Below are 17,505 nucleotides of genomic sequence, written 5' to 3' on the forward strand. Positions count from 1 at the left end.
TCCAAGTGCTGCCATGCTTCAGGGCAGGGAGCCCAGGGCAGTCACACACCAGGCACTTCCACCTCAGTGTTTTCCTGCACTGCTGACACCTTGCAGGCTTCAGTGTTTTTCTCTCACCTGTCCACGGTGAGAATCAGCCTCACCTTTTATCTGTGGATAACAGAAATGAGCAGTGAGATTAAACACCATGTGCACAGGAACCCGTGATGTCCCTCGGAGTCAGGGATCTCAGCTTTCCCCTACTCTAAGCTGGGTTGCTGTTCTCCAAATCGAGCTCCCAGCAGGCAGGTGTGACCTTCAAGACCTGGGGAAGTAGCACTGTGGTTGCTTCATGCTTTGACTAAAGACTGGGAGGTGTTTAAGACCTGGATTTATTTTTAACCAAGCTGGTATTACTTGTCTTTAAAAGTCACTGCAATAGAAGCGTGTTGTTACTTGAAATAAAGACAAGGAGAATTAAGCCTTCCATGAATGTATTTTAAATACTCATTAGTAGGAAATGAAACCTGAAAAATTGCAGCCGGTGTAATCGCAAATACTTCTTTTGTTGACTCATCTTATCTCATTTTATTGTGAGGTAGAGAGGGACATTACCTGTACAATAAGCACAAATCTGTTGTTGCCTTCTCAACTTCATTTCGCATATTCTGTACTCTTTCGTCTTAGTAATTCGCTTTAAAAAAAATTAATTTTTTATTAATGCAGTGATTTTGAGCTTCATTTGCCTGAAAACATGAACCAGGAGCAGTCATGTAGAAAGGACCTGATAATTAAGTCATGAATACACAGGGCTGATTACTCCTTTGTGCTGTTGTGGGACAATACCAACCTCTTGCAGCAAAGAGAGCACGGCTCAGGTGTGTGGGGACCACAGGAAGTAAAAGCTACCAGAGCAGGTGTTGGAGAAGGGGTAGGACTGGAAATGGTAGCTGGCATTTGTAACACTGTGTTTGACATGAGGGGCTGCTGAGGTTGTGTGGTGTGTGTGTGTGTGTGTGTGCTGGGCTGTTCTGTGCCCTGACAGCTCCTCCTCTCCTTACAGCAGCAGCAGGAGCAGCACCCCTGCCAAGAGCCAGGCGCCTCCCCCGCACATCTCGCACCATCCGTCGGCGTCGCCGTTCCCGCTGTCCCTGGCCAGCCCCAGCCCCCTGCACAGCTTCCCGCCCGCCCTGCAGCCCCCCGCACACCCACACCACCCCAATATGTTTGCCCCTCCCACGGCTCTGCCCCCGCCACCCCCGCTGACCTCAGGGACGCTGCAGGTTCCAGGACACCCAGCTGGGAGCACTTACTCAGGTGAGAGCCGTGAGGGACGCTCAGCTCTGGCTTTGGTCAGAATAACTGGGGTTTGGGTCTTGTGGTGGGGAGAGGCTGTACTGACTGCTGAACACAGTGATGGCAAAGCCAAGCAGACACCTAGGCACAGCCAGGGACTTTCCCTCTGCCCCAGGAGGGACTGCTTTGGGAAGGCTGTGGTTCTCTCTGGTTTTGTTCAACCCTCTGTGAAATCACAGCTGAGTTCAGGAGGTGCCCACATGGAATCTGTGCCCCCCTCAGCAAAGGTCTTCATGCAGTTGTGGTCTGTGCCCAGCAGTTTCCCTGGCTGCTGGGAGGGTCTGTGCTGGCTGAGCTCACAGCAGTTCTGGCCTCAGTTGTGTTCAGAAAGTTTGGGCTGGGGGGACCTTAAAGCCCATCCAGTGCCACGCCTGCCATGGCAGGGACACCTCCCACTGTCCCAGGCTGCTCCAAGCCCTGTCCAGCCTGGCCTTGGGCACTGCCAGGGATGCAGGGGCAGCCCCAGCTGCTCTGGGCACCCTGTGCCAGGGCCTGACCAGATTACTGAGGGGAAGAAAATGGAGCATTTGTGTAGTGTCATTTTGTGTCCATGCACAAGGATGCTCCTGTGAGCAGCAGCCACTTTTTTGCTCACTCCAGCTTGCTCGTCCACCCTCACCTATTCAGGACTGTGTCTATGTCCATAAATGCTCAGAGAAATGGGAAAACGGACTTGGTGAGAGGGGAAATGGAAACTTTGTAATGTCTCAGGCCTTTGGGATCTGAAGGAAGACCTGAGGGGGCTCTCTTACCCTGTCATGATTATCCACAGACAGCAAAGGAAGTGGCACAAGGTCTGGAAAAGCTTGAGGGAGTTGTTTTATTGTTTGTTTTCCCCTGTACTCAGCACTGGTGAGGCCACACCTGCAGTGCTGTGTCCCCCCAGTTTAGGAAGGACATGGAGGGGCTGGAGCATGTCCAGAGAAGGGCAGCAAAGCTGGTGAGGGGTCTGGAGCACAAATCCTGTGAGGAGGGGCTGAGGGAGCTGGGGTTGTTTATCCTGGAGAGGAGGAGGCTCAGGGCAGACCTCATCACTCTCTACAACTCCCTGTCAGGAGGGTGCAGCCGGGGGGGTCAGGCTCTGCTCCCAGGGAGCAGCAGCAGGACAAGAGCACCCAGCCTTCAGCTGCACCAGGGGAAGTTTAGGCTGGACATTAGAAACAAATTATCCACAGAAGGAGTGTTGGGGAATCAGAATGGGCTGCCCAGGGAGGTGGTGGAGCCACTGTCCCTGGAGATATTTAGGAAAAGACTGGATGTGGCACTCAGTGCCATGGTCTGGGTGCCAGGGTGGTGTTAGGTCCCAGGTTGAACTTGGTGATCTCCAAGGTCATTTCCAAGCCCATGACCTCTGTCCCTCTGTGCTTCTGTGTTTCAGAGCAAGACCTCCTGCGGCAGGAGCTGAACACGCGGTTCCTGGCGTCGCAGAGCGCCGACCGCGGCGCCTCGCTGGGCCCGCCACCCTACCTGAGGACAGAGTTCCACCAGCACCAGCACCAGCACCAGCACACACACCAACACACCCACCAGCACACCTTCACACCCTTCCCACACGCCATCCCTCCCACTGCCATCATGCCGACGCCAGCACCGCCCATGGTGCGTACCCCAGGCAGAAATGTGAGGATAAGTAGAGCACAACTCTATTCTTTGTTACAAAAGTATTGTGGAGAATTTGCCAGGTTGTGGGGAAGGAAGGGCTCCTGTGCTGCCCAGGGGTGTCTGGGCAGGAGAGGCAGGGCTGTCCCTCTGTCACAGTGTGAGGTTCAGGTGCCAGCACAGGACTGAGGGACGAGGCTCTGGCCAGTCCTGATTGGAGTGTTTGCTCTGGGGCCTCCTCCTTTGTCCTGTCCCAAAAAGATCTTGATTTACTTTGAAGAAAGAAAAAATCCCAAGCAGTTTCATTGGAAATTAATTTTCTGCGTATTTTTTCCTCTCTGTTGGTTGCCAAATAATAGAGAAGTTGTCTTCTATTTTGCCAACAGAATTAAAGCAAGGAAATATAAAGTAACTAGTTTGTGCTTTGATCCCTTTGCAGTTTGACAAATATCCTACAAAAGTTGACCCCTTCTACCGTCACAGTGTGAGTTTTATTGCTCTGTTTCCAACTGACTTCACTGCTTTTCTGTGGTGGGTTGGGATCACCACTCAATCAATGGCACAGTGTCAAATCTCTCCCTAATCATCACTCCAGGATTTACCATTACCGTCCTTGGTTGCTTTGGCTTTTGAAGGCTTGCATTCATGGTGCTTGTTTCTGATAAAGATGCAGTATCAGCTTTTCCAATCAAAAGATCTCTTGCTCACACACCCTTTGGATCCAGGTTTGATGTGAAAAGATGAGACAGAAGGGCTGACTGTTCCATGGAGCAGGAGGGAGCAGTGATTCCATCACGGTGTTGCAGTTGTCCCACGAACCCTTGGGCTGATATTTTTGCTAAGGAACTTAAAATGAACTGACAAACTATCAGACAAATCCTTCAGGGATAGATAATCTAATAGTTTTCCCAATCTATCATATTTTGTTTGATAAAATCTGAAAACCTGTCTTATTATTCAAATTTCAAAGGCTCATCTGATCCGCTGGGCTTGTTATGTTTTGAAAGCTCTGTGTGATGACAGCAACATGAATCCAGCTATGCACTAGATGTGTTTACCTAAGCTACCAAAAATGTTACTTATTGAGATGAACTGATCTTTAAAATTCCAGTTATATATAAAGTTTCTGCTCCTAAGGGTTGGAATCCACTGATTGGTTTGCTGCTGAACTCTGGGTTTTATTTTCTTCATCCTATTGGCAGAGGCAGGTGTCTGGCAAGAGTTTCTTAATCCAAGAGCAATATTTTGATGAGAGAAGGAGTACTGCATCAGCACTCAGAAATCTGCCGAGCATTTGGCTTTATGTGTTGGTTTTGCTTAGAAGTGGAACTGGGCAAAAAAAACTGGTTAAGATAATGGTGTCTGGATTAAACACAGCCCCTGCTCACAGCCTGTCCTGCCCCTGAACAGTCCTGTCCATGTCTGGCACTCGATTTGAGGAGCTGGGACTCAGTGTTTGCAGGCCCACAGCTCCAGGAACACTGGGCAGACATTGCCACCTCCACTCCAAAGGGCACTGCTGCTCACCTGCACCAGTGTTCAATTGCACTCTCATGTGCTGAGCTTCACAGGGCTCCAGGAGATTGTCATCAGTGTGGCCTGTGGATCCCAGCAGGAACATGGAATTGGGAGATAGTGCATGGATTTTAGACAAATCAAGCACAGAAGTTGGCAGTGTAGGATAGGAAGCCTTGCAGATACAGTCTCCTGCTGTATCTGCTGCTCACATTCAGTCAAATAATCTCAGAAATCTGGGAGTTCCCTGGATTGCAAAGGTGATGGCCTCACCCCTCTAAGGTCAGGAGAGCTCCATGCTGTGCTCCCTTAGCCAGGGAGCTGAGCTGGGGCCAAGGCAGGGACCTGGTCCCTCCTGCCTTCCCTGGGGAAAGGTTTGTCCTTGGGAAAGGGCTGCCCCATGGCCCCTGTGGGACAGCTGCTGCCAGGGGATGCCAGGGTGTCTGCACTGGGGTACCAGCCTGTCTGTGACCCCAGCAAGGCCAGCTGGGTGTCCCCTGGTCCTTCCCCTGGGACTGGTCTCAGGACACAGGGAATGGGAGCTGTCCCTTAGCTGGGCTGGGGGCTCAGCCACAGGGCAGGAGAAATACAAATACTGTATCTCTACAGTACTATACATATCTATATAGATACTATATCTATAGACATACTATACATATACATATAGATACTATACTGTATCTATACTATACAAATACTGTCAGAATGTGGCACTTGCACAGAGCTGTTCTAGGGACAGGAGCTCCCACTGTAGATGCACACCTGGAGCTCAGATACCTTAAAGCTGGCAGGGACTGTGGGTGAACTTTGTAGAACAGGGTCTGTTTGAGACTTAAAATCCATCTACATTTGAACAGGGAGTGCAGCTCATATAGAAGCTAATGCTGAGTTTTAAATCAGTGTTACTTCTTCTCTTTTAGCACAGTGAGGCTTTGCTTTTACCTGCAGCTGCTGCCAGGTCTAGTTTAGCATCACATGCACCGGGCCAAGGTAGTCACTGCATGTTTCCCCAGGGAAAGCTAAAAGGAAAAACTGCTGCTCAAAAGAGAAGGAATTCTTGGGAAGAAGGATGTATTTGACTATGAAATGTGAATTCTGAAAGCTGGAGGAATTTAACTGATACAAATTAATCATGGAGATAAACTATTTATATTTTATTAATAATTCTGACCTTGAGGAAAGGTCACATTTAATTAACTTACCACTTGTTATAAAACTGGGGAAAGAATTCCTTATTATTAGTCATAGCCAATAGAATATGAAGTATTACATCTTTTGCCATCACTTAGAATTAGTCCATTACACAGAGAATTAAAGACAGAAGACACTGGAGAATTTCAAGCACATTTTACTCATTAAAAGTTATTGTAAATGAGGACAAATGTCTCTTAATGGTTTCTCAAATGTCTACAGTTCAGTATCAACTAATCTCAAAATGTTTTCTGCACCATTGGATGGAGCAGGTCCAAATTAAATAGAATTAAAAACAACAGCAGCAACAGGAACAGAGGCTCAATATCAGGCTTTTAAACTGAGAAAATCTTCTGATACCTCTGAAATGTTTTCTCAGCTTTCAGTAAATGCAATATGATAAATGACATTGCAAGATAAGCTAGTTGAAGGAAAAATGATGAAGAAAAGCACAAGTGTATGCCTGGCATATCCAAATCTGTCACAACTTCGTGGTACTGATTTACTCTGGGATGGGATTTGCTCAGTGTTTTCCCACCCCTCATGTCCAGTCTTTGACTTTGCCCAGTCCTGCTTCTGTTCAATTGGCCATTAACTCATTTATTTTGATCTTAAAAGTAGCACACAGTAGTTTGACATTGCTCAGCTGTGGTCAGAGGGGAATTGGTCTCAGCCAGAGAACCCTGTTAGATTTTAGGGTGGCAATTCCAGTGGAGCTGGATCCTCTCTTAGATCCATCCTTTCCTAGATCCATCCTTTCCTAGATCCATCCCTCCTAGATCCATCCTTTCCTAGATCCATCCCTCCTAGATCCATCCTTTCCTAGATCCATCCCTCCTAGATCCATCCCTTCCTAGATCCATCCCTCCTAGATCCATCCTTTCCTAGATCCATCCTTTCCTAGATCCATCTCCTCCTAGATCCATCTCCTCCTAGATCCATCCCCTCTGAGATCCAGAGGTTTCCCACCAAGAATGGGTTTGGAGTGTGATGTTTAGCATCCCTGACTCCCACCAGGGAGCAGTTTGCTGTGTGCTAGCAGCATTTTCATGAAACTGGGAGAGTTTTCTGTCACAACAAGAGCCAAAGGTTCACCAGCAGAGCACAGAGGCCGATTGGGATGTGATTGTTTATCATGGAATCACAGAGTGGGTTGGGCTGGAAGGGATGTTAAAAACCATCTCTTCCACCCCTGCCATGGCAGGGACACCTCCCACTGTCCCAGGCTGCTCCCAGCCCTGTCCAACCTGGCCTTGGGCACTGCCAGGGATCCAGGGGCAGCCCCAGCTGCTCTGGGCACCCTGTGCCAGGGCCTGCCCACCCTCACAGGGAACAATTTATTTGTTTAATTTATCTGCTTGCTTCCCTTGTGTTTGTCTGCATTAGCACAGAGCAGCATCTTGTTTGTTCCCAAATTCCTTTAGGACAGAGCACTGGGCTCAGGGAGGTCAGTGGAGGTGGGCACATTTTTGTGCTGAGCATTCTCTCTTTACTAAAACCTCCCATCCATTTTTGGGAGGTTCTGCCTTAACATTTGGTTTGAATACTAATCTTTAACAAATCAGATTGTCTGTCTGCTAATATTAGATGTGGCAGGATATCCTCTCAGACAGACTAATGAAGTAAGAATTGTGCATATTTTCCTCATTTCCTACAGATACCATTAAAATCCCAACCTACTAATGGAGTTTTAATGATACAATATCCTAGAACTCGTAAGGGTTTTTTCCACTTAAACAGGAGATTTCTGAGCCTCATTCAGCTCAGGATTCTTCCTTTTCTCTTGAAACAAGTCACAGACTGAAACCATTTAAAACCTCTCACCAATTTAAAAATTAATAATTGAGGAGCAAATGTCTCCCTTATGCTGTGCTGGCCCGAGGCAGGTACAGGTTGCTGGCTGTCTGATTTTGGAACTGCTTTTAAGCTCTAAACCTCATGACATCTGTGAACATCCCATCGACTGCTTTAACTAACATTGTTGCAATGAGATCACTTCAATGCTTCTCAGTTTTTTCCATGTAACATTTTCCTCCTATTCTGCAGGAATGCTCTCTGTGTCCTCCTCAGCTGCCTGTGCTGGTGGTGACCCAGTGTTGATGTTCTTCTCTTTCTGTTGCAGCTGTTTCACTCCTATCCTCCAGCTGTATCAGGTATTCCTCCCATGATCCCTCCCACCGGCCCCTTTGGCTCGCTGCAAGGAGCTTTCCAACCCAAGGTAAGGCAGGAATTACCTGGGACTGCTCAGGGCAGGGTTGGGCTTAGCAGAGGGTTCACATTCTGGCGAGGCTGAGCTCTGACTTACAGTTTCATTCCACAGGGGACAGTTGTCTTTTCCCAAATTTACCACAAAGAGAAGTTATTTCTCATTAAGTTCAGATACATCTACAAGCATTTTTAAAAAAAATTATTTATATAAAGGCTTGCTTAACTTTAGAAGCAATATAATTAGTTCTGAGATGGTGTGCATTAATGAAAGGTCATGTAATAATCAGGATCTTAAGAAATGGTGTTCATTCTTGTTTACTCATTTCCATAATTACCTGGCAGCTCCAGCACAGTGCAGAACACTGATTTGGCTGTCCTCATGGGTGATACCTGGGAGACAGAAATGTGGCAAGTTCAGGGCTTTTCTTTTTTGTTTTTTTGGAGTCACTCTTTATTTATCAGTGGGAAGAAGTCAGTCTGTAGTCTTTGCAGCTAAAGACTGAAATCAGGAGTGGAATTTCTGCAGAGGAGAAACCTTCCTTAAATTGGCCCATCCACTCTAATGACTGAATATGTAAATTGCAGTTCATTAGTGAGATTCTTGTCTGTATGGTAATCAGACTGTTAACAACTCTCTTACTTAATTGTCAGTTATGCTGGAGCTGATTTCTATTTTCTTCATTTTGACATAGGAACAAGCTCTGTCTAAATGTAGGGGGGTTGGGTTGGTTTTTTTTTTGTTTGGGTTTTTTTTCCCCCTCACAAAACTGCATTTTATTAACTGACTATTAACATTCAAATAATGGGAAGGGCTTTAATTTTTTCCAAGTGGATGTTTTCCTGATGCCCATATTGTGGCAGTCCCTGTGGATGGAGTTGAGGTCCTTGTGCAGTGTTGCTCTGTGTGCTGAGTGCATCCCTGGTAATCAGCAGAGCAGGGGCTGGGTCCTCCACATGCTGCTTTTGATGCTGTGTCATAAATGTGTTCCTAATCAGGTTTTTCACATTAGAAGATTTTCCAGTTTAAACAGTCACTGTTCCCTCAGTGGTTTTGATTAAACTAATGGGAAGTTGGTGGATAATCAAAGTGTGGATATGGAGATGATAATACTCATATTACTGAGTGGATTATAATGGTTCTCCTTTCCTTTATAGAAAGTTTATCTCCATTGCTTAGACAATGTAATGATAAAGAACTATTATTTTGCACATTCTGTTGCTTGTAGGCATTGTTACTGGTGTGCAGCTCATTAATGTTGTCTCTCCTTGTGGAATTTCCAGACTTCCAATCCTATTGATGTTGCAGCCAGACCTGGAACTGTCCCACATACCCTTCTACAGAAGGATCCACGGGTCTGTAAAAACTGTTTTCTTTTTCTCAAGTAAATCTGTTCCTCCTGAAAGCCTTGAATGCTGGGGCTGCCATCTTGAGAAAGTCCAAATGAACACCCTTAAAGCCAAAGCTGTCTGAGCTGTTTCATCAGGGAGGGCTGCAGAAATTCTGTGGGAACATTTCAAACAGCCCCTGTGCACTGGCAGAGCTCTGTCCTTGATGGCAGCTCTCTCCCCCCAGGCCCAGGGGTAAAGGCATAAAAGTCCAATTCAGTGTAGAAAATGTACAAACCTCCCCAAGATTTGTGTTTGTAGTCTGTAATTGTTTTTAATGTGGGTAATGACAGCTATTCCCTGGGTTACTGTAGCATTGATTGCCCCAGTGAAATACGGATGCACTTTATTGATCACTTGGTGCCTCTGGATTTCTGAGTTCCAGGGGATGTGAACAGCATTTATTGCCTCAGCACTTTGTCCCTCTGCCCAAGGGTTGTTGGTGTGTTTGAATTGATGGCCATTATTTCCATGAGGAACTTCACACTCAAATATTTTTAGCAGAACTCTCAGACAAAAGCACTGAGGAGCTCTCCCTAAAATTCTGAGTTGTGGCACGGCTGAACCTCCAGAGCTGTTGTCTTTGTGTTGGGCTGAGTTCCAGTACTTTGGGTTGCTCAGCAGTGGAGCTGAGGCTGAGCTTTACACCAAGAGGAACCACATTTCTGTTTGTTTGTCTAAGTGCAGAGATAACCAGAACCTCCCATCAGGAAGTCATTTAGCTTTATGTTCCCTTTCAACTGGGAGTGAGTTTCGATTATTTCAAGATGATGCATTGTGCCATCACTGCATCTGCTAAGTACCTTCTGCACCTATAAATCTCCCTTAGTATTGCATTTCAAAACAGAAAATCCAAAACAAATGAGCAGTACCCAATAAATTGAATTATTTCCCAGCATTTATTGATGAAATATGAGCAAAAAAAAGGGGAATAAGAAAAAAATCTACTCAAAAAAAAAACCCCTAACAGGCCACATCAAAAATAAAAATGAGAAAATTGGGTTTTTATATGGGCCCTGTTTACCAACATTGTTTCAGTGTGCTAATAATTAAGGCAAAGCCCATTTATGGCAGAGAGCAGCTCGGGCAGCAGCTCAGCACAAGGCCATGACCTTGGCTGGTGGGTGGGCACAGTGCTGGTGTGCAGGGCATGGCTCACACCCCATTCCAGCCATCCCAGCCCCTCTGTGCCATCAAGCCTTGTCCATTATCCAGCCTTGCCATGAGCTGAGGAGCTCTGAAAGATGAGAGCAGGAGTTTGCCCAAAGGACAGATCTGTGCCTCCATCAGTGCAGTTAACCAGCCATTTCTGCAGCATTAAATCAACAAATGGCTGCTGCTGCCAGGGGCCAGAGCTCTGTGTGAGCCTGGTGGAGCTGCTCGTCACCACTCAGGTGCCACAGCCAGGGGGAGGGGACAGCACGGAGATGGAGGCTCAGGACTAATTATTATCCAAAAGGGCTTCATTTGAAAGTAAAATTCTAACATTTTAATTTAGTCTCTTAATGAAGCAATACAGATTTGTTAATTAGAGCAATTGTTTGAGTGACAGGCGTGTAACCAAGCTGTCATTTCTTCTTCACAGTTGACAGATCCGTTCAGGCCCATGTTGAGGGTAAGAAATCTTCCTGTGCTCCTGTTTGTCAAGCTCGGCTCAGTCCCACCAGGTTGCAGCACAGAATAATCCCAAATGAGAGCTGCCAAGTGTCACCTGGGCAGTTCTGCCCCGCTTTTGGGAGAGCACAGGCACTCCTGCAGCTCCTGATCACTCAGGGACAAGGCAGGGTTTCACAGTTGGAAGTTTTGCTCTTTTCATGCAACCCCTCATGTGAATACTTGGGCTTAAATATTGCTGATCCTTCCATTATGGTTTCCTGAGGCAAATCCTAGAGATCCTGGCAGTGATTCCCTGTTATTTCACTGCACTCTGAAGGAGTTTGCTTTATTATTTTATTATGTGTTTTCTGTGTTACTCAGTTTGATATGTCCCACCCAGGTATCTCACTGTCCACTGTAGATAGACAATCCCCTTCAACCACAAAATATTTTTTAGAAAAGGATCTAAAGATCCAGTTCATCACTCATCCAGAAGGGGTTTTTGTTAATTTTTCAGCACATTCAAGAAAAAGGTCTAGATTTTGCTTTAGTGAACTTACTAAATCACTAGCACAGCCAGTTTTTGCAAATTAGCAAAAGGCTTGAGTTTAGGGTAGTATGTCTGTGAGATAGAATTTATTTTTTTAATTATTTAATTATTGGTTGATACCCAGCTAGAAATAGAAGACAGACCATGTGCCATAGTTTGTGAAACATTTAATTCAAGTAGCTTAAGGTGACTCTTGAATTCCTGTGATAATTTTTGAATCTGCAGGAGTCATTACTTGTGTAGGTAACTACAGACCCCTAAGTAACAAAATTGAAGAAAGTATCTCTCAAATGAGTCTTTTTCAGACAGTTTCCAGCTGTGCTGGAAATGGAGTACAAACTCAACAGGAGGCCTAACAAGCACTCTGGTTCCTGCCTCCCTCTCTCCTCCCTGTGACCTGGGGGGACAGGGAGGATGCAAAGACCCCCAGACAGAGTGAATTGAGTGACCTCCATTGTTTTCAGCACATTTATGAGCTGAAATCTTGGGGGGACAGACCAGCAATTACATGAGGGAGTCAGATGAATTTTGAAAACCAGAGTGACCTTTTAAACCACTTCCATTTTCATCATTTGGTGGAAATGCCAATTGTGGAAATGACCTGAGTGTGCAGCTGTGAGCAGTCCAGCTGTGCAGGGCAGCTGCTCACAGGGACACAGCCTCAGAGCTTTCAGCAGCACAAGCTGCACTCTCAGCCAGTGGCATCAGAGGATTACAGGAGTGTGTCCAGCTGGAACATTCCTGGATAGCCAGATAAATTCCCTAGCAAGGGACAAGTCTTTCCAGTTCTGGTTTTCCAGGAGGATGGAGAGGGAACCCTTTGCTTCCAGTTATCTTGGCATGGGGATCCCCCAGACCAAACCAGACAGGGCTCAGGGTCTGTTTTCTTCTAGAAATAGAATAGAGCATCACTTCAGGTTTTTGAAAGTTACTGATTCATGTCTTGTTTTTCCAGAAACCTGGCAAGTGGTGTGCTATGCACGTTCACATCGCCTGGCAGATCTACCATCACCAACAGAAGGTCAAGGTCAGTGCCTGGGAAGCCTGGACTGGGGTGGAGGGCACAGAACAGAGCTCAGAGAGGAAGGGCTGGCTCTCCCCTGGGCACTTCTGTGCCATGGCCAGTGCCTTGGTAAAGGCACACACACAGCATTGAGCAGAAATCTCATTGCTGAGGGTTGGTGTAAGGGTGAAAAGCTGAAGGCAGAGTCCCAGCAGAGTGTCTGGGGTGTGCTGGAGCCAGGACAGCAGATCCTGGGTAAGAGCTCCAGCTCTGTAGCTAGGAGACAAGGTGGCTTTTATTTATTTGTGGCTGAGGACACAAATGTATCAAGTGGGATTTTTTCCTGGAGACCCTAGGCATGTGTGTCCATTTCCTCTTATTAATGTTCAGGGCAGGAGAGGGTGCAGGAAGCCTTAGGATGCTTTACCAGTGTGGCTGCACAGGCTCCCCTGAGCCTTCCTTCACAACCCCTCATGGCTGGAGGGTGGCACCTGGGTGTCTCCAGGCTGCCCAGGCAGGCACAGCCTCTCAGGGGATGTTGTGTTAGCAGACACTGCCTCACTGCACTGAAGGTCAGGGCATGGGAGCCCTGTTTTAGTTATTTCTCAAACTCTGAGACTTCAAGGGTGAAGGCCATGAGCAGTTTTCCATTCTTATGTAACTGAATTGCCATTGCATGTGGACTCTGGGAAAGTTTCTTGCCCTTTATGGTATTTTCACTGTACCCATCACTTTAAGATCTTGTGTTGCTCCTACAGTTTTTCAGTAAGTCAGGAATGGTTGCTGTTCTTCACTGCTCATACTTCAGGAATCAATAGCTTGTGTTAGAAATTAAAATTACCAGGGAATCCTTAGCACTTTGCAGCTTGTGTGTGCACTTGAATTGTGTAGGGTAGTGCTATAAGAATATGAAGATGTTGAACAGCTATGAAAACCTGCAGCTAATAGAGTTTAAAAATAACCCTTTTAAACAAGGTTGACAGGTTAATTTGCTGCAGTAGACATATCTCTCTTCTCTGCTTCCTTATGTTTCCCCTGCTAGTGATCTTCATTCATCTTCCCATTATCAAAAAAGACAAGATTATAGACCTAGAGAGTTATATGTCCTTTTTTTTTTATTTTATTGAAAAGGTATTTTCTTGAAAAGAAATTATTATTCCCATGCTATCTGTGTCCTTTGAATCTTCCTTGATTTGATATTCAGAGAGAGGTCAAACCAGTATATTTATAACTCACAGTAAATGCCATTTTCATGCAGCCATTTCTTTTACCTCATACTTTTCCACCTTGCATGTTAAAAAAAAAAAAAAATCAAGAATAAAGCCCGGAAGCACATGAAAGGATGTTGCTCGAGTTTTTGAGGCTGTGCATGATATTTTCAGGAATAATTGAGAAGTGTGTCTGGTCAGTAAGGAGGGGTGGGGTGTCCCTGATACACAGGAACTGTGTCCCCTCCTGATGTGACCACAAAGGTGAATCTCTGCCCAAAGGCTCACACAGGACAATTTCTCCTTATTCACTGCCATGGTTCTGAAGGTGCCTTTTCTTCTGCACAAGCTGCAGGTGCTGCCTGAGCACAGAGCAGGGAATCAAAGGGGCTGGGTTCCAGTTTGCATGCAGTGCCACAGGACTGCTGCCAGTAACGATCTGGCCCAGTAATTGCTTGCAGAGGGCAGCAGCAGGCACTGAAGGAGCAGGCACAATGGGAAACTTTAAAACACAACCTTCCTGACCTCAGGAAAAATTGCATGCAGCTGTGGATGCTGTTAGGCTGCCTGTGCCTCTGCTGCAAGACCTGGGTAACCTCTGCACACCTCAGGGATTCAACAGGGCTGCACAGCAGTCAGAGCACAGAGCACATTTACACCCTCCTTACACTGCCCACTGCTCAGGAGAGGATTTATGCTCCATATTTGGGCCTCTCTCCTTTAGGAAGGGCCTTACAGCCTGATCTAAGGGCAGTGCAGACATTTACATTGATTTTTGTGGGCAGCACGCTCAGGTGTTACACATTTTCTGGAAATACATTAGGAAGGATTGGCACCCAGGGGCTGCTCTCCTGAACAGCAGCTGGGGAGAAAAGAAATCTGACCATTTCCCTGGTACTATTTTAAGGTGAACCAGCACATTCAGAAATCTTTTAACACATCCATGGTATTCCTGTTCCTCTTCAGACAGGGGATTTGTTCGTTATTTAGAGCAGCACCATTCATATGGCTGCAATTAAAGCTTCAGCCAGCTTTTGCTATTCTGAGTAATGCCTGTCAGGGTTTATAACTTGGTTGTTAAAAAAGAATAAAAAGAGTTCACAGCATAAAAATCTGGCACACAGGCTTCAAGTGAGGCATTTGTATTTTCTGAACTCCTTTTAACTATTAAAGCACTTCAATGTTACTTCCTTAAAAGACTTGACCTTGACTTGGCAATTTCAGTATTCTTGCAGGCCATTATCTCCAGACATAGATAATGCCTTTGTTTCCCTTTTCCTTTCTTGTTTTCCTTCTTTTTTTCTTTTTTTTTTGTTCTCATGACTACACAGACATGTTTCTAGCACTTGAAAAACAGCTATGAGGCATGCACATTAATTTGATCATAACTTTTTAATATGCATATTTATATCATTGCAATAGGGGCTGGCACAGTATTAAATACTGATTTATAAAGCGTAGCCTGCTCCAGAACTACTGTTAAGATCTCCTGGTTCCTTGTTACCCATTTAGAAATCCTTTCAGCTGCCCTGCACAATTAATCAGCAATCTGCATTTAGGGAGTTCTGGCAGCACAGGTAATTGGGAATTTGGTTTCTTCCTTCATTCTATAAAACTACTGAAGTGGGCACCCCTGAAATGGGGATGTGGCACAAAGAAGAGCACATCCTTCATCCACTTATCACTCACAGTGCAGCTGCCTCAGCAAATTCCCCTCACAAGAGGGAGGCTGCTGACTCCAGCACATGTAAATAAAGACATGCACTACTTTGGGTGTGGAGTGGGAGCTGTCAAAGTGGGACTCAACCACTCCTGCTCTGCAGTCTGGTCCTTTCAGCCCCTCTTCAGGCTGAGGGGCACTGGAGGGTGCTTTGCATCCAGCATTTCTTGGTGGCAGCTTTCCCTGGGAAATGAGTGCTTCTGGTGTCCATGTCTGGTCTTTCAGCCCCCCTGCCCAGCTGGGACCAGGGCCAAGCTGACATTCCCATTTAATTATTGTGGGACAGACCTGTCCTTACAGCTCAGCAAGTGTCTGAGGCCTCTTCAGAGAGTTTTATGTTTGTTGTTGAAGGCAGCTCTGTGCTGAACATCCTGGAGGGATAGGTATGAGCATATGAGAAAACACTGGTGAAATTAGCAGGAAATATGCAAGAGCCTGAGCTTTTCCCTCTTTGCCTTAGATCTCCCTTCCAGGAAAACAGCTGTGCTTGGGAGTCCCAAAATCCAATATTTGTGCACCTGTGCTTGGGGTCCCAAAATCCAATATTCTTGTTAAAACATCAGTATGAATGAGCTGCTCTACCCACATCATTCTGGAAGTGCCTTTTGCTGTTGCCTTTTCAGACAGTCTCTTCCAAGTCCTATTTTCCATTTCAGAAACAGATGCAGTCTGACCCACACAAGCTGGACTTTGGCCTGAAACCAGAATTTCTGAGCAGGCCACCAGGCCCCAGCCTTTTTGGAGCCATCCACCACCCCCATGACCTGGCTCGGCCATCAACTCTCTTCTCCACAGCCAGTGAGTACTGAAAGTGAAATCCCCTTCTTGCTCCTTGCTCATTACAATGCTGATCCTTGCCATGAATTTCCCTTAAGGTTTGGCTTATGAACTCTCTGCAAGACATGCCAGGGGCTATTAGTCTATTTGATAAATATTTTAAAATGATTCTGTATGCTTTTATAAAAAGCCCAACCTGCTGGAACACTGCTAGGTAGTAAAGGAAGGAACATTTCCTCACAGAGTGATGTCTGATGCATCGTGGAGATCAGTGTTGGAAATAAGGTGTATTTCACACACATTTCCCTTTTGTTTCTGAAAACATTCATTCCCCTGCATCCCTTATCCTCTAACTGGGTATTTCTGTTTGGAAAAGCAGCTGCTCTTTGCATAGGACCCTGTGAGCCCCATGCAGGGCACAGCAATGTCAGCTGACATGAGCTGTTAAAGAAAGGACAGCCCAGAGCACAGCAAGTCCCTCTGTGAGCCTGTGCTGGGAATTGACCCCTTTTGCTTTGTTTTGGCAGGTGGGGGGCATCCAGCTGGAACCCCTTTTGGCCCACCACCCCACCACAGCAACTTCCTGAACCCAGCTGCTCACCTAGGTACGTCCTCTCAGCTCGGGGGTACAGCTCAGGCATTGACCACTGAGAAATGACAACTTCCTGTGGGGAGACACTCTGAGCATCCTGCTTACTAACCTTTACAAATGGCACATTTTAGCTGTTTACTTTTAGTCTTTACCAGGTAGAAGTTCTAAATACACAGAAAGTGTCACTGACTGTGTTTTGAAATACCTTCTGGACATTAGAGGAGCAGAGTGACAGGGCTAGCTGGGTTTCGTTTGAGTTATGCTTTAAACCAGTCCAAAAAATGCCTTAAGGGCAATGTTTCAGATCACAGAGATGTTTATTTTCCTAACTCCTACTTAGATATCTGGTTTTCCATTAAAGTGAATAGGAAACATAGCTTTAAAATCTTGTGATCTGGCTTCATGTGTCAGTTAGTGAAAATTGGTGAATACCCATTTAAAACCAGAACTGCCCAAGTTACCAGATGTTGTTATTTCCTTTCTAGTTTACTGCTTTTGTAATAAGGTGATTTGCTCATTATGGGAGCATCCAAGACCAAGACTTTACATTGGCATTTTATTTTGCATGGGGGAAACATTTGGGAGGGGCACCAAACTGGTACAGCAAACAGACAATGCAGGTTTATCATTCTGCACTTTGCTGCCTATGGAAAATGCTGGCTTTGGGCTTCTTTTTCTCTGTGCTGATATCTACCAGAAGTGACTTCATCTAAATTGTTAGGCTGCTCCAAAATAAAGTGAGAATTTGCTTTATATGATTTTCCCGTTGCCTGTATGCATTAACTAAAAAATTTTTCCAGCATTTTTCAGTCCATACTAGTTTTT

The 17,505-nt window shown here is 45.8% G+C and overlaps 1 protein-coding gene across 8 annotated transcripts in view; it reads left to right on the top strand.

Annotated features, from left to right (window-relative positions):
- AUTS2 (activator of transcription and developmental regulator AUTS2) overlaps nt 1–17,505 on the top strand; it is an 807,993-nt gene that overhangs the window by 780,624 nt on the left and 9,864 nt on the right. For 4 of the 8 annotated variants that reach the window (XM_077188841.1, XM_077188845.1, XM_077188848.1 and 1 more), the window contains 9 exons: nt 1,043–1,296; nt 2,714–2,955; nt 3,374–3,418; nt 7,763–7,858; nt 9,130–9,201; nt 10,820–10,849; nt 12,336–12,407; nt 15,968–16,109; nt 16,616–16,693. In XM_077188841.1, the coding sequence (XP_077044956.1) occupies nt 1,043–1,296; nt 2,714–2,955; nt 3,374–3,418; nt 7,763–7,858; nt 9,130–9,201; nt 10,820–10,849; nt 12,336–12,407; nt 15,968–16,109; nt 16,616–16,693 (1,031 nt within the window). The remainder of the gene's footprint in view (nt 1–1,042; nt 1,297–2,713; nt 2,956–3,373; nt 3,419–7,762; nt 7,859–9,129; nt 9,202–10,819; nt 10,850–12,335; nt 12,408–15,967; nt 16,110–16,615; nt 16,694–17,505) is intronic. The other 4 variants (XM_077188844.1, XM_077188847.1, XM_077188843.1 and 1 more) reach the window with 3 other exon arrangements.

Source organism: Agelaius phoeniceus, chromosome 20, assembly GCF_051311805.1.
Source record: "Agelaius phoeniceus isolate bAgePho1 chromosome 20, bAgePho1.hap1, whole genome shotgun sequence".
Classification (NCBI taxonomy): Eukaryota; Metazoa; Chordata; class Aves; order Passeriformes; family Icteridae; genus Agelaius; species Agelaius phoeniceus.